This window comes from Diadema setosum, chromosome 2 (genome assembly GCF_964275005.1).
Source record: "Diadema setosum chromosome 2, eeDiaSeto1, whole genome shotgun sequence".
NCBI lineage: Eukaryota > Metazoa > Echinodermata > Echinoidea > Diadematoida > Diadematidae > Diadema > Diadema setosum.
This window is the reverse complement of record NC_092686.1, coordinates 35,550,001-35,565,338: the sequence shown is the minus strand read 5'-3', so window position 1 is coordinate 35,565,338 and position 15,338 is coordinate 35,550,001. Positions and strand designations below refer to the sequence as shown.

The 15,338-nt window shown below is 40.6% G+C and overlaps 1 protein-coding gene across 1 annotated transcript; it reads left to right on the top strand.

Moving 5' to 3' along the window:
* The first annotated feature begins 4,808 nt into the window (after positions 1 to 4,808).
* On the top strand, positions 4,809 to 6,854 carry LOC140244518 (uncharacterized). Its single transcript, XM_072324148.1, has one exon. It carries the CDS (start codon positions 4,809 to 4,811, stop codon positions 6,852 to 6,854), a length of 2,046 nt encoding a protein of 681 aa, XP_072180249.1.
* Positions 6,855 to 15,338: the final 8,484 nt, after the last annotated feature.

Below are 15,338 nucleotides of genomic sequence, written 5' to 3'. Positions count from 1 at the left end.
ATGCATCACAAAAAGGAAGATACTGTTCCTTGTAACAAGCATGATTTGCAACCTGTATGGGAGCATGAATTCAAACTCGTGTATTCTAGGTTACAGTGGCTCGTTAAACCGAAGGTTCGTAAATTTCGCAAATAAAATAAGGTTCATTATTCATCAGGTTTTCCTTATCCGAAAACGAAACAAGATTTTTAATTTCGAAGGTTCTTTAGTACACATATTTTCTTTCCATTTTCGAAATAACGAACCCCAGTTCATTTTCGGGTTAACGAACCTTCGGAATAACGAACCTTAATTTTTACATTTTCGGATAAATGAACCTTAATTTGGAAAAAAGAAACCATATTTCATTTCCGGATTAACGAACCTTCGGAGTAACAACGCCACAAATGCTTGGATTAACGAACATCTAGGTATACGGAATTTATGTGTTTCGGAATAACCATCCGGACCTTGAGAATAGCGAACCTTATTTCATTTTTGGAATTTACGAACTTTAGGAATAACGAACAGTAACGTAAAATGCACGAACTTTAATTCCTGTTCCCATACAGGTTGCAGAGCATGCTTGATACAAGACACATTATCTTCTTTATCGTAATGCATTCATAATAATTTCAAGCATTCGTCTGTTTAGCGATAGACGAACATCTAATTAGGTATAAGAAATTTTTGTGTTTCGGAATATTATCGAACCTTCAGAATAGCAAATATTTTTAAAAAATGAACATTAAATCGTATCTTAACCATTATCGTCAGAGGGTACATGACAGTCAACCCTTTACAATTCATACAATGACTGCAGTTATCCAAACGTGCCTGCATGTTAGTGGGGCAGACGTTGGCAAATTCACCTTGTACAAAGCTGGATCATCTCGGACCTCCTTGAAATTTGGGTTGACGCCTTTCAAAACTTTGGGGACACTTTCCCGACATGGCATTTCTATGGCAGGAAAAAATCAGTTTCCGCCTTGCCTTCCTGCGTACTTCACCGTACCACCCACACTGAGTCTCCAACACACGCAACGCGGGACTCCCATAAGGATTGGCAGCTATCCATGCACCACGCACGCACAGATGTTCCCAACAGCAGGCACTGTTCCTAGTTTTATCACCTCCCTGGTTTTATCGAATTGTTTTACCGACTGTGATAGACATCGCATTTGTTTTCTTTTCTTTCATTCTACAAAATGAATCAAAACGAATAAAGAAAAATGCACAGACGGAGGAAAGGCGGGGAAGAAAAATGAGAGGAGACCCTTTCATATAATAGAATCATCGTAATATTTATGTAAAAAGGTAAATGCCGTAGATATAGATGAAAGGTACAGAATCTCGTCACGTGAACCTCGTGCCTAGACGTCTAGACCCATTGGTTACAAAAAGTGAACACAGTCATAAAAAGAACGACAGAAAGAGAATCGGATGTACTCGTATTTTTTTTAATATTAATATTATTCAATAAACTGACGCATAGCATGTGTGTGTGTGTGTGTGTGTGTGTGCGCGCGCGCGTTTGTGTGTATGTGCGTATACGTGTTACTAGGTACAGCGTACTGCCGAGTTCTCTCTCCGCACAGGAAAGGGGGTGCGGAAAAGAGAGGAGGGAAGTCTCTCCCGTGGACCGTTTTGACTGTGGGCCTTGGGCGAGAAAAGTGTAAGAGGCTGTGGAAGTGCATTCACAGCTGTCCAAACGTGTGCCTCATCTCCCCCCTCACGCAGATCGTTTCGTCCGTTAGAAAGTATAAAGCACACACACAAGGTAACCGGGTCTCTCGAGATGTGACATCTTAGGATACGAAGTATGATATTGAGCCACGTAAAGGCGCCACCGATGGGTACACGCAGGACTATAAGCGCGTTGTCGACGCAGTCCCAGCAACAGTTTAACCAATGGATGGCACAGGAATTTGTATACAACACCACAGGTAGTTGGAAGTTTCATGTGTGTCATCTCGTATGTTGCTGAGAACTTTCAGTCATTCTAGTCGGACATTATGAATGACATACACAAAGCTGTGCCGAGGAGAACTTATTGGATGTGTACTGATTGATCGTGCTATTTTGGTGAGTTCTCGCAACTGCTACACAGCAAGTGAAGTCTGCGTAGGTCTAATAAACGGTGTCACGGCTCGTGAGTTCATGCAACTGCGTCAGTTGTACATTGAATAATGAGGAAGTATATACATTCATAGTTTGTGTTCTGAATCACATCCTTCCTGCATTACAAAAATTAATGTACTTGCATTTTTTTCCCAAAAGAGTTTGGATGGGCAGTTTGGAGAATATAGTTAAAAGGGCTACTGAAGTAGGCCCTACCTTGTATGCCATGATCAAGGGAAAGTAATACATGTAGCTTCTTTGAGGTACTCATGTTAGCGAGTATATTCACGGAAGTCACGTTACCTATGTTACATGGACAAGCCTTGTTTTGCAGCTGAAGTAATAATCTGCGCTTGAGAGAATGACTGGAGAGCTAGAGAAACAATTGTCATTGCGCTGGTTCGAGTGTACTTGAAAATGAAACAAGAATTCGCCAGTTTAACTGAGAGAAGAGCTAACGATTTTAATTTTACTTATCCCTTGTTTGAGATTGTTTGTATATCTTCCATGATGTGAACGTGTTTCAAACGCCTATCGTTTGTAGGTGATGATGTGCAATTTTGAGAGGATTTTTCCGGGCTGTTTGCCATATTCGAATTTCTTCAACGGAAACCACGAAGATACGTCGAAAACTTTTCATGAAGGCGAAATTAATGAGCAACGAATTAGTTACCACGGTTATAACGTTTGTTTTGCCTCTTGACGTAAGTTTTGATCGTTTAAGGAGAGCAATACACTGAATTTCAAATCTAAATAAATTATCACGTGCACCTCTGAAAAAAAGAGAAGGAAAAGGAAGTGAGCGTATAGCTTCGGCTCATAGGGTTTGAAGAGTTTAAATGCAAAAGCCGATACATGTGTATATCCATTTTCTCAAGTTGAGGTATTTGAAATTGAAGCTGCTGAAAATCAAAGAAGGTAATCAAAATAATTTTGTGATCTATGTGATGATTTCAATAATATCTTCAAAAATATTTATGTATCGAGTGCAGGATTGAAATTATTTAATTTTTCCCTATTTGACGATGACCTTCTTAAAAAAGAACTTTGAAAATGACGTTTATCTGTTTTTGCACTCTCAACTTTTCATGTTTTTCTCCGTCCACCGAAGTTCATTTGTCTGCTTTCAGAAACTTTCACAAGAACCAAGTCGTTGTATAACTGGCTATTTCAGCGACATCTGTATCTACGTAGAATACTAGTTTACAGTGCACATTGTACGCTGGTCTATCTATCGACGAATATTCATAAATTCATGTCATCTTCATTTGTCATGATCAGAACAGCGATTCATCGATTCTGGTCATACTTTTAGTACAGGCAAGAAATGCACAAAATATATGCCTAGTTAGCGGTTTCAGCAGACTAAAAGTATATGACATTTTTTATTTATTTATTTATTTTTTTTGGGCGCGTCTAAAGACGAAAACAGTGATATATATATATAAAAAAAAAACACTCTTAAACACTGAAGCACACGCATAATGTGTACATGAATATTATGATGTTAATTAATACATACGCACATACATAATGTAACAGAATAATGTCACCTTTACGAAAGGACTACGCAGGTACATGTACGTCAAATTAAGTGCTATCTGGCAGCTTCTGATATCTTGTCATATATGGGGGATGTACGTTCGGCTTCTCGGAATTGACTGAAGTAACTATGGGGTGATGTACGCTCGACTTCTTGGAATTGGAATTGACTGAAGAGGGAGCGATTTACCCCTTTAATCTCCAGTCTGTCAACTGCCTGACTATGCAACGAGAAGGCCTTCATGGCCTGTTTGCGGAATACGTCGCTCGTCTCCTGTAGCCCCCTCCCCTTGTAGACCTCCTCCTCCTCCTTCTTGGATGCACTCCAAATCAAAACGCCCTCTAGCGTCATGCAGCGATACAGAGTTTACTGCCTCTTCTCGTTCGAGGAGAAATATACATTGTAATCTCTTTCCTGCTCTGTGTAGACTCACCATTAGAGCCGTGCACTTAATTCCTTCTGCTTTATTAAAAAGAAACCTGTTTGCCATTGTCAATTCATAGAATGGAGATATATGAACCATTTATTGTCGTTATGCCGTGCAGTGTCAGTCAGATACTTTCCTCCCTTGATAGGATGACGTCACATTTATAGTTTCATTCAAGCTCATTGTAAGTAAGACAGTGGATTCGAGCTATCATCATGGGATAGGCCTGTGACTGTATTGTCTTCATGGAAGATTCGTCAGACTCAGTGGACATTACTCAGGATTTCGTTATCAAGGCAACGAATACAAAGCATACAGTTTCAACTTGTTTCCTGATCAAATTTCGTTCACAGGGGCCGTGCACTCAAATGACTGGGTATCTTAAGTGGCCTTTCTAAATGGGAAATCGGTGTGAATAAACCCATGCCATCATCATGGAGAGTAGGGATTAAAGGTTCAAAAACCTCGACGTTATGTTTTTCTTCTGTTGATTATAAGAATACACATACATTATTTGAACAATGACTCTCATTTTCATATCGTTTTGCAGGTTCGTTGTGGGAGTATGGAGCCGAGGACTAGGTGATTCAAGGATATACCGATATCATCAGTGCCTACGTGCTTCACAGGGAACATTCTAGAAGCATACAATGATGGGCAATGCTGTATAAGGCGCCACCTGCAGAGCAGTCATATGGTCCCTAAACTGACTACTGATGATAGACAGCGAGCGCGGAAATGGAGGACCTCTTACGATCATACGCAACGCGGTATTGTGCAGTAAACGTGTGCATAGTCTTGATTTTATTATGCAGAACAGTACCAACGCGCGCGGCCTGTCCGTCGCAGTGCCGGTGTCTCTCCCAGGCGAGGGTCGACTGCACATCGTCAAATCTCTGGGAGTTTCCGGCAGATCTTCCAGCTAGTTCAAAAGTACTCAGTCTCAGCACAAACCTTATTCACGTGCTCAACAAGGACCATTTCAGCGATCTCACATCCCTCGAAGAACTGCATGTTGATCGTAATGCACTCAGTGTGTTAAATGACAACACGTTCTTATTGCTCAGCAGACTCCTGATATTGGATTTGAGGTACAACCGAATTAAGGTGTTGGCGAGAGGTGCATTTTATGGCCTTTCGCAATTAACTCATTTGCAGCTGGAGGGAAACCGGATTACAACTGTAGATCAACTGACCTTTGTGTCACTGACTGCCCTCGTACAACTAGACCTCTATGACAACCAGCTCCGAAACTTGCCACCAGCCGTGTTCCACAATAACAGAAAACTGAATGTTTTGAATATGGGTATGTGCGACTTGGAAAGAATTCCTCGGACGTTGTTGAAGGGACTCCATAGACTCTCGTACCTGAACATGAGTGAGAATCATCATATCACGAATATTGCCGAAGGCGTCTTTGGTGACCTCACAAATCTCACAAAGCTAACGCTAGATGGATGTGGCTTAACCAGTATGCACTTGAATACCTTCAAAGGATTAACGAGATTAAGACAGGTATACCTTGATGGCAACTCGTTTTCCGACGCAATGAATTGGGATGTGTTTGCTCACATGCCGCCTTCCGTGCGGTATGTTTCACTGACGAAAAATTCTATGTCGGCTCTTCATGAACTTTCGTTGCAGCATCTAAGCCGCATTCCAAAAGTGAATCTGAGTCCGAATGAATGGCGTTGCGACTGCAGTCTCCTGAATGTGAGAATGGCTTACATGGAGGAGCGACCGGCATATATCGCGGAATCGGGTGTCGTGTGTGACTCACCGGAAGCCATTCGTGGCCAGGAACTTTGGTCAGTGCCCGTAAAAACGATTATGGAAAATTGCGTCAACGCTTTGGTTTCGCGAGTGCATAAGTCCACAGTGGACTCTGGATCTGAAATTCAGTTCGACTGTCCCATTTCTAGAGTAAACGAAAGCCAGCTTGCATGGTACACGCCAACGCCGACTTATCTGTCTTCAACACCCGATAGGTCATCTGAAGGAGCCGTTACGTCCGATCGGCGTTATACGTTGCTCCCTAATGGAACTCTTTTCCTCAGTCAGGTGAAGCAGAAGGATGCTGGTTTGTACATCTGCTCGGTACGAAACATAGATGGTTCAAGCTCCTGGAGCGTTGTGCAGCTAAACGTGGACGAAGAACTCGATCACGATCATCAAGGCAACGCATCGATCTACGTTGCTGTCGTGACTACTTTTGCAATAATACTAGTGTGCGCAGCTATTGCCGCTGTTATCTACAGGCTCCGGAGAAAGAAGGCGCAATCAGCACCCTTGGTCAACATTCGGCCCAAGGTTGGTCATGGACTTCTCTCACTGGCAGCTAGGATCTCTCGAAAATCAATGCCATCTGACGAAACGTACGCGTACGCGTACGCCGAGGTGCCAATCGCGAACTCGAAATCGATCACTACGAATGCCTACGCAATCGGCGCTTTGCTGAAGACGAGAGAAAATGGATACCCCATGAATGGAGGAATTGGAAACAACAATATCAACGGGGGGCTTACAGGCACGTCCGCGCAAAGGATCGTCACACGGTCGTGTCGGGAGAAAGTTGAGCCAAAATCGCCTTTCATCAGAACGTCGAGAAGTATCGCCCGCTGCGAGACATACGGATACGTTTCGCCAAATATTCAGGGCTGCGATAAACTGGAAGAAAAACATAAGGCACATGTGCAAGTAAATGGAAGCATGAACAACGGAAAGGCGATGTTTTATGACGTCACAAGACCAGATAGTGCAGGATATCTTGAAATAATAGGTTGAAATAGATGAAAAATACTGTGACACTCACGTGATATTTTCATAACGTGAACTTTGTACAATGGACAAAATCAAAGTCTGATCACGAATATGTTCGAAATGTTAAAAAACAACAGAGAGAGTTACGTCATTGGGATTTCGGTATCTGCAGTATTCCTATTACGAAATCTGGTAAGCGGTTGGTTGTCTTGTCACTGAGGTCGTTTATGACGTCATCCACCATGTAAGGTGCATCAAACTTATGGAAATAATGACAATCATAAACTTTTGAATTCGCAAATGGTACTATTATTGTATTTCTTATTTGCTTGAAATCCCTCATAATTTGATATTAATGTGAAGATGATCTTACGAAATGTAGATGTTTTCGTATCGCGCAAGTGATTCCCGGGAAGTCGGACTTCTTTTCGTGTCTTGAGTGAAGTTGTGTAGGCCTATTTATCAAGTGTAAAAATGATAGAACCAGTGCACCGACGGGATAATGAGAGGGTCATTATATTGCAAGTACGGGAAATGTCAACACTATTAAAATCGCGCACAGGTGCTCATTTAAGTTAAGTGTAAAATATAATTCTTTTTATGCCTCCGCCACGAAAGTGTCGCCGGAGGCATTATGTTTTCGGGTTGTCCGTCCGTCCGTCCGTCCTTCAGTCGGTAATCAATTTTGTGGACAGCATAACTAAAAAACAGTTTGAGGTATCCTGATGGAACTTGGCATGTGCATATATGAGTGGGCGAAGTTGTGCCCATCAACTTTTGGGTGCTCAAGGTCAAGGTCAAATGCTAAACAATCTCAGTATTTCCCCTATATCTATGCAATGCATGAAGGTATTTTCTTGAAACTTAGTGTATACATGAACTACCAAATAAAGATTCCCCAGAGAGGGTTTTTGGGTCATGAGGTCAAAGGTCAAAGGTGAAAGGTCAAGTGAAAATGTTAAAATTTCACTTTTCCCTCCATATCTCACAAATATTTCAAGGTATCTTCATGGAACTTAGTAGGCCTATGACTGGCAGTGATCATCTAGGGAATTTAGGGGTCATGGCTCAAAGGCCAAGGTCAACTCATCAAAATGTCATTATTTCCCTCTAAACTATGCAATGCCTGCAGGATTTTTCTTGAAACTTAGTGTATGCATGTATTACCCAATACAGATTCTCTTGGAAGTTTCTTGTCAAAAGGTCAAAGGCCAAGTGAAAGTGCTAAATTTCACTTCTTCTTTAACTTATAAAAGGGTCAAAAGTTGGGTACAAATCCTCAAGTCCCCACATACCTGCACTCTTAGACAGTATATCCATTCATCCACATAGACCTAGTCCAAGGAAAGTGAACATTCAATGCATTTGTGAGAAACCTGTCATTTTGATATTTTGCCAGTTACATGAAACTATCACAACACATTGTCAAGACATTGTACTATAGACCTATTTGGAGAACCATGCATTATGACGGAGGCATACCAGTCGCCATAGCGACATTTCTAGTTGTTTTTTGATTCTCAGTGGTATTCTAACACTTTTTAAGAAAGTGTCGGACTTGCATAAATAAATGAGAAATCACTCGTATTTTCGAGTATTGTTAATATTGCATGTCCTCTCTATGTCAACAGTAAAAAGTCCTCAAACGCCCCGAATTACTTGTGAGTTAAACGTAAAGCTATGGTACTCTACTCGCTAGCAACAGTCCCCTGTAAGATGGATCCGTGAAATAAAGTGCATGAATGATTATTATCACACCATTAATATTTAAAGTCCCTTTCAGTGATGGTCGCAGAGTCGCCTAGATGCTGGAGAAGTTGCGATCATACGTAAAGCATCTCCTTTACGCCAACCTATGCTCATGGCTTTCTGGGTTATTCATGAAGAAGGTTTCAGAATGATTATGACGGTAGAAAACCGCACCTGAAATTTCTGTAAAGCTTATGAGATTCTCCTTCAAAACTTTTGTTTTTAATCCAACAAGAAAGGTTAAAATGTGCAAGTCACACCATTTCCACTCGCTTTGACTCTTGTTGGCGCCATCATAAACAACTGGTTGTTAAATACATTCTTTCAAACATCTATTGCGATACATTGTATTAGAAATACTGTACATGTCTTATTTTAACAGTGCTTCTTGCATAACGGCAAACACAATTTGTTTCAACTTCAAGCGGCCGTGTCATCAGGTCTGTCCTATACACATTTTATGTCACCCTTATTCTGCAGTGATATTTCTCAAAGCTTAATATCCCAAGTCTCTTGCAAGTACAGTATTCTATACTATTATCGAAACCCAAATATTCGGATTTTTGTATTCACCACCATGGATCTTATTTTCACTTACACATGGATATTATAGGCCTATTTTTGTCTTTCCGAGTTATACCCTTGTCATGAAGCCTGTCAGAAAGATTGTGAAATAATTTCTTAACTTGATAGACAAAGAAGGAGCGTCATGTAGTTGATGTAAATGTATATAATGTTAACGGATGATTCAGAATGTATATAATTATGTGTATTTCTTACAACACCGTTAATATTGGACTAAACTATATTTCTATATGCGTTTTGTATTATGTAATGCTATATGTTTCATCGTTGCATCACTTTCGTGAGCCACGCTGTACGAGTCTGTCTGTAATTTATACTTTCCTTGCTTATTCTTCTGTATGGCGTACTTCAGTGTAATCGAGCTGAATAAACTCAAAACCAAAAATGCCAGAAGACAAAAGAGAAAGTTGTGTGGCAGCATCGCGTGTTCCATCGTCTCCATTTTCTATCTCTCTGCGTGACTTTCGTTATCATAATTTAGACCGCAGTCGGCACACGGGATTATGATTGATCAAGATTTACCAAGGAGGTTCTCTCATACCTCCTTGGATTTACCTGATCTTCAAAGTTGCTACAGAAATGTACTGAAAAACACTCACATTTATCTAAGCACTGGTGGTATATTAATTGTCGACGTTTTCTTGGCGCTTTTCCTTACTGAAACGAAACTCAAATCACCACTTTGTCCATAGGTATGATAGAAGGTAATAATTTTGGATGAGCTCGAGTCATTTACACGTGCTCTTTTATAACAGGCCACAATTCTTTTCAGAGGTATCATGCCACGGACAGATTATGGAACGCCGTGTGATTTTGCGTGACTGCAACCAAAATCCAAGTTTCTTCTTTATACAGTGTATTCTTCGAGATCATCTTAATTCCATGATCTTAATCTAATAAAGAATCAATCATGATCTTTTTTTCACCACATCATCTGAATCATACCGTCGAGAAGGTCAGTACGGAGAGTGAGTCAACACTACTGTGTCTCATCATTTACTCTGTCGATTTAGTGCCATAATCATCTTGCGATCATTATGTTGTATATGGCTATATAGGAACATAATATTATTCCGCTACTCGTTCTTTGGGAGAAATACTTTAGTTATACAGACGTCAGATGTATGTATGTGTACATGACTTTCGTTGTGTGTGTGTGTGTGTGTGTGTGTGTGTGTGTGTGTGTGTGGCTTAAGAGAGTGCATGCTGTAAATGTGTGCGGCTGGCCAAGGCATCACACATTATTTTGTGTGATGGCATTCAACACACATACACACAAAGAACAAAATAAGCGTCTCATGAAAACACATAACAATTATTAACATGAATATTACGAATATCCTATATTTACATGTATAGTCAGTGTGTTTGCATCGGAAATCATATACTATGATATAATTAATTATAATCTTTATTTATAGCTGCTCGGCATTAACGGATTTTAGATGATTTCACATTATTATAACAAATTCAAGTTACATAACATGCATATAATTACCAAAAACAGAATCTTCAGTTATCTTCGTTCTCGTCTTTTTGCTCACATTTTGCCGACATGCTTGTTTAATTTATATACACAATTATGTTTTTTGTTTACATTTCGAGTTGTTGTCATCTATATAGGTCTATATTATCAGCTATATGCATTGAGCTAATTCGAAACAGGGACTGACGCGATCAATATCATATGCGAATTTCTGACAAAATTTCCGGATGACTGGATGTGCTCTTTGAACTTCAAAAGGAGTTACATGTATATAGATCGGCTACAAAGAGATTGTCTCCCCAGCCGAGTGGATGTGATGCATCTGATAATATTTGCGGAGGAAATGAGAAATTTTGGGCATAATATGGCAAATCACGAATGACCTTACGGCATAATGAACTATTGAATGACAAAATTTTGTCGACGGCTGAAGTGAATGATAAAGATATCGTGGGAAGTGTAATGGATGATTCAAAACGGCGGTTGATCCTAAGACGAGTCATGGACTGCTCGAGGAGAGATAATGTGTTATTAAAGTATTGAACTTTCTCTTGGGGTGTAATCATTATTCATGCTCCCATTCAGTATCATGTTTTGGGTTAACTTCCGCTCTCTCCATATTGGGTCATCTTCAGCAAATCGATATAATCCTATTCAAAATAAGCATTACGGCATTCGACCATTCTGTTACTCATTTCCACGCACCGAAGGGATCAAGGGATATCAAAATGCATGATCACAGGTCTTAAAGATATATCCTTGTTAACTTTGATTTCTAGTTATGAATGGGGGCGGAGGAAGGACAGAAGAGGATCCGCATCAGCCCAGCTAGCGGAGTTAGCAAAAAATGTTAGGGGAAAAATCAAATGAATTGCGTCGAACTTGCCTAGATATTTTTACACTTGTATAAAAATGTATTCCATTGACGTTCACCTGTCGTTAAGAAATGAATGATAAAGGGGTTTGCGGACTCTATTGACGTCAGGAAAATATCTGGGCCAACACCAATGAAAACCCAACAACCAACCAATAAACAAACAGATAAACAATGACGCAAAAAGACAAACACACAGAGAAACTAACACAGCAGCCAACACCCCAGATAAAAGGCCAGTTCATATTTCCACCCTTTGCGCATGAGCAAAGGTAAGTCATTTGAACTAACAGGCATTTTTTTTTAATCACTGAGATATAGCATCTGTGATGAAATTAACATTCTTTTATTTAATCGTTAGCATAATTTATCTGGCGCTTGCCGTCACGCATTAACAAAGTGGTTATTAAAGCATAGTTTGGCCATGTCAATAGAAAACGTTTGTTAGTACATTCTAGGAGCCAGGGTGGGGCTGGGGCCTGCAGCCCTCCACACCTGAAAGAAAGAAAAAAAAAAATCGAAAAATAAAAATAAAAATTATTAAAATCGCCGAAAACAGCAACTGAGACCCATGACTTTTCGAGGGTACCTTCCGGAGATTGGTGTCGAGGGGGTACCATTGAGCCCCTGACCCAACCCCCCCCCCCCTCTGCCCGCAGCTCCCACCCGTCTCTCCCCCCCCCTCACACACACATACACACGCACACACACACACACGCACACACACACACACACACACACACACACACACACACACACACACACACACACACACACTTGGCCTGTGCAATCAAGGATGCAACGAAAGTGGATGTCGATCTTCGACTGTTTATTGACGGACCATTCTGGTCACCTGGTCTATGCATTCCGTATTGTAACGTCCACATGGTTGAGCACGCCTTATGCATTATGTTGCTTATAAACAACTCAGAGAGAGAGAGAGAGAGAGAGAGAGAGAGGAAAAAGGGCCATTATTTTGTTCAGTTTGTACAGATTGTGCACATGGGTAAAATTTAAACTGGCTTGTAAACTCCATTGGGGACCCCTTAACATGATATCTCACCTATTTAATGTTTTCGATGTTAAGATTATTAGGGCCCTACCGAAACAAACAAACAAACAAACAAACAAACAAACAAACAGCTTATGAGTTCATACCAGTACTGGCCAAGCAACAGAAAGTTATATGGAATTGTCGACGTGATGAGAAACTGTTTATAAAATATTTCCTTTTTTTTTTATTTGACTGTACATTGTATACAATTTCTGGAGACAACCAATCGATTTCGTCTGCTTCAGCTCATATTTTTCATCATTTTCGGGTCTGCTCGTTTTTTATATTCGCGTCATATTTATAAAAAACAAAACAAAAACAAAACAAAACAAAACTGGCATTGTGTAAAGGCAAAGTTCCCTTGATACGTTGATTACTAGAACAATGAATCGTTAATAGAGTCCTAGTTCCGTCCCGTCCGGATAGCCCTGTCCGTTCACCAATCTTGCCAGGACCCCCTTTCGTGCGGTTGACGAGAAACAACAGACCATGAACGCCTAATGACTTGCTTCCGCACAAGTCATCGCAGAGCTCAGCCGAATGGAAGCCAGAGAGCCATAGTATGAAGGGGAAGGCGGTGGGATAGGCAATGTAAAGGAGGTACAGAGGATAAGAGATGGGGGGGGGGGGGGGGGGGGCAAGGCAGGGCTCGACATTAGAGATGGCCCGCTGGCTCAGGGCTACGGCCCAGGGTCACCAGAAATAGATGCGGGTCATTACTCCAAGTCATCCAGAGCTCAGCCGAATACAAGCCATCATGAGCCATATTATAATGGGGAAGGCGATGCGGTAGCCAATATTTTTCGATAAGTGTTGATCAGCTGTTGATAGAGGATAAGAGACGAGGGGGGGCTCGATATCAGCGATGGTCCACTGGCCTATACGTCACCAGAAATAGGCCTAGATGTCGGGCATTCTACGTATTAGTAAAATTTGTGAGAGTGTAGTCTTATACATTATTCGTAATACTGTATGTGTCTTTGTCATCTTGAAAATGGAAGGGTAACTCCCCGGGCAAATTATTTGTTGTACAGGGCCCCGATTTTTTCTCTCTTCTTTCTTTAAAACACAACTCCAGGTTCAGTGCTTTGTAACTATTCGCGACTTTTACAGATAGTCAGACCACACTTACAATTCGGGTTAGGCTCACGCGGTATTATTTAAAGTTAATTATATTAGTTTTAATACTAATGAAGCACCTGTAAACGATGACGACAAAAATTACAGTAGGCCTTCATAAATCAATAACTGTTATCAATTTTATGATAATGGCACTATACTACTAGAATAGCTAATACAAATGTTGTTAAATGCTTCAACCCTCTCTGACAGAATAAGATGTTATGGACAAAATTGCACATCATAATCCATGAGGACATAACGAAGATGGTGATCTATAGAGGGCGCGATGTACTGTTCCTACCAGGCACTGTCGTGTGTTTGCTACACGCGCGCACTCATCGGTGTTTTGTACAGTACGTGAGCTGCTCTGCATGAAACCGATAAATCAAAAACGTTGGGAATGCATTCGTCGTCATAAAAAGAGTGATGTAATAATTTCTGTTGATTGAGAAACAAGAAAGCAGATAAAAGTTCATAGGATAGGTGTGATACCATGACAAACCCTATTCTTTACAACAACACTAATTACCTTCTTCAAGTAAACTAAAAAAAAAAATGGACTTCCTTCAATAAGTCCTACTACAGTAAGACATTTTTGAAAACGCTTACATTGTTACACTATATGTGTGTGTGTGTGTGTGTGTGGGGGGGGGGGGTGTCTTTGGGGGTGTCGTAGATTGCTCCATTGTGCAAACAGATTACTTAGGATGCAAGAATTGCATCATCCAGATTCGGATTCAGCACCGGGCGGAAGGTAAACAAGGTTAAGCCCAAAATCTAACTTTGGCACCCGGACAAGTCGGATGTTGTAAAAGTACATGAAATTGTATATTCCTCCAGGAAAGCCAATTGTATCATCTTTCCGATTAATTTCGACAAATTAAATTGAATCACATAGGCCTACTATTTGTATGTGGCAACGTCGGTGCAGAGACACGAACAGGTTGCTTTGTTTTTGTGCAATATATAGACCTACAATTTTTCATTCATCACAGACTGGAGTAATGCTCCCACCTGGACATAAACAATAAAAACAAACCTTACACTCTAAAAAATCCGGGTCAGAACTGACCCGGAACTGGGTCCGTTGGGGTCACACACCGTTCCGGGTCAAAAAAAAAGTCTTGGTACAAAATTGTATTTGGTCATGAAGACCCCGAATGGGGTCACCCTGACCCAATTCATGACTCTGAATGGGGTCATATCTGACCCCATTCCTTGTCATTTCTGACCCGGAATGGTGTGTGACCCCAACAGACCAAGTTCCGGGTCAGTTCTGACCCGGATGTTTTAAAAGTGTACATTTTGTTCTGAAACAAGAGTATAATCACAACCGCGAGGAGAGATAGATTGAGAGAGAAGAGACAGAGAGATAAAGAGAAAGAAAGAGAGAAAGATGACGAAAAAAAGGGAGAGGCGGCATAAAAACAACGCATGGGAACAATCAACACGTATTCCAACAGATTACAGAGAAGTCTCATTAGAATGATAAAGTAGAAATGATGACGCATGACACATTTATTCTCTAATGCGATTTTGAGTAAAAATTTGATAGGCACACATACATAGAAAATACCTAACAAACTGCATTGTGTGTGTAAATAACTGATCTAAAATATTACGCAAATTACATAGTGA

What these genes read in the sequence shown, in the direction of transcription:
- LOC140244518 (XM_072324148.1), top strand. Translation starts at nt 4,809, where the DNA reads ATGGAGGACCTCTTACGATCATACGCAACGCGGTATTGTGCAGTAAAC.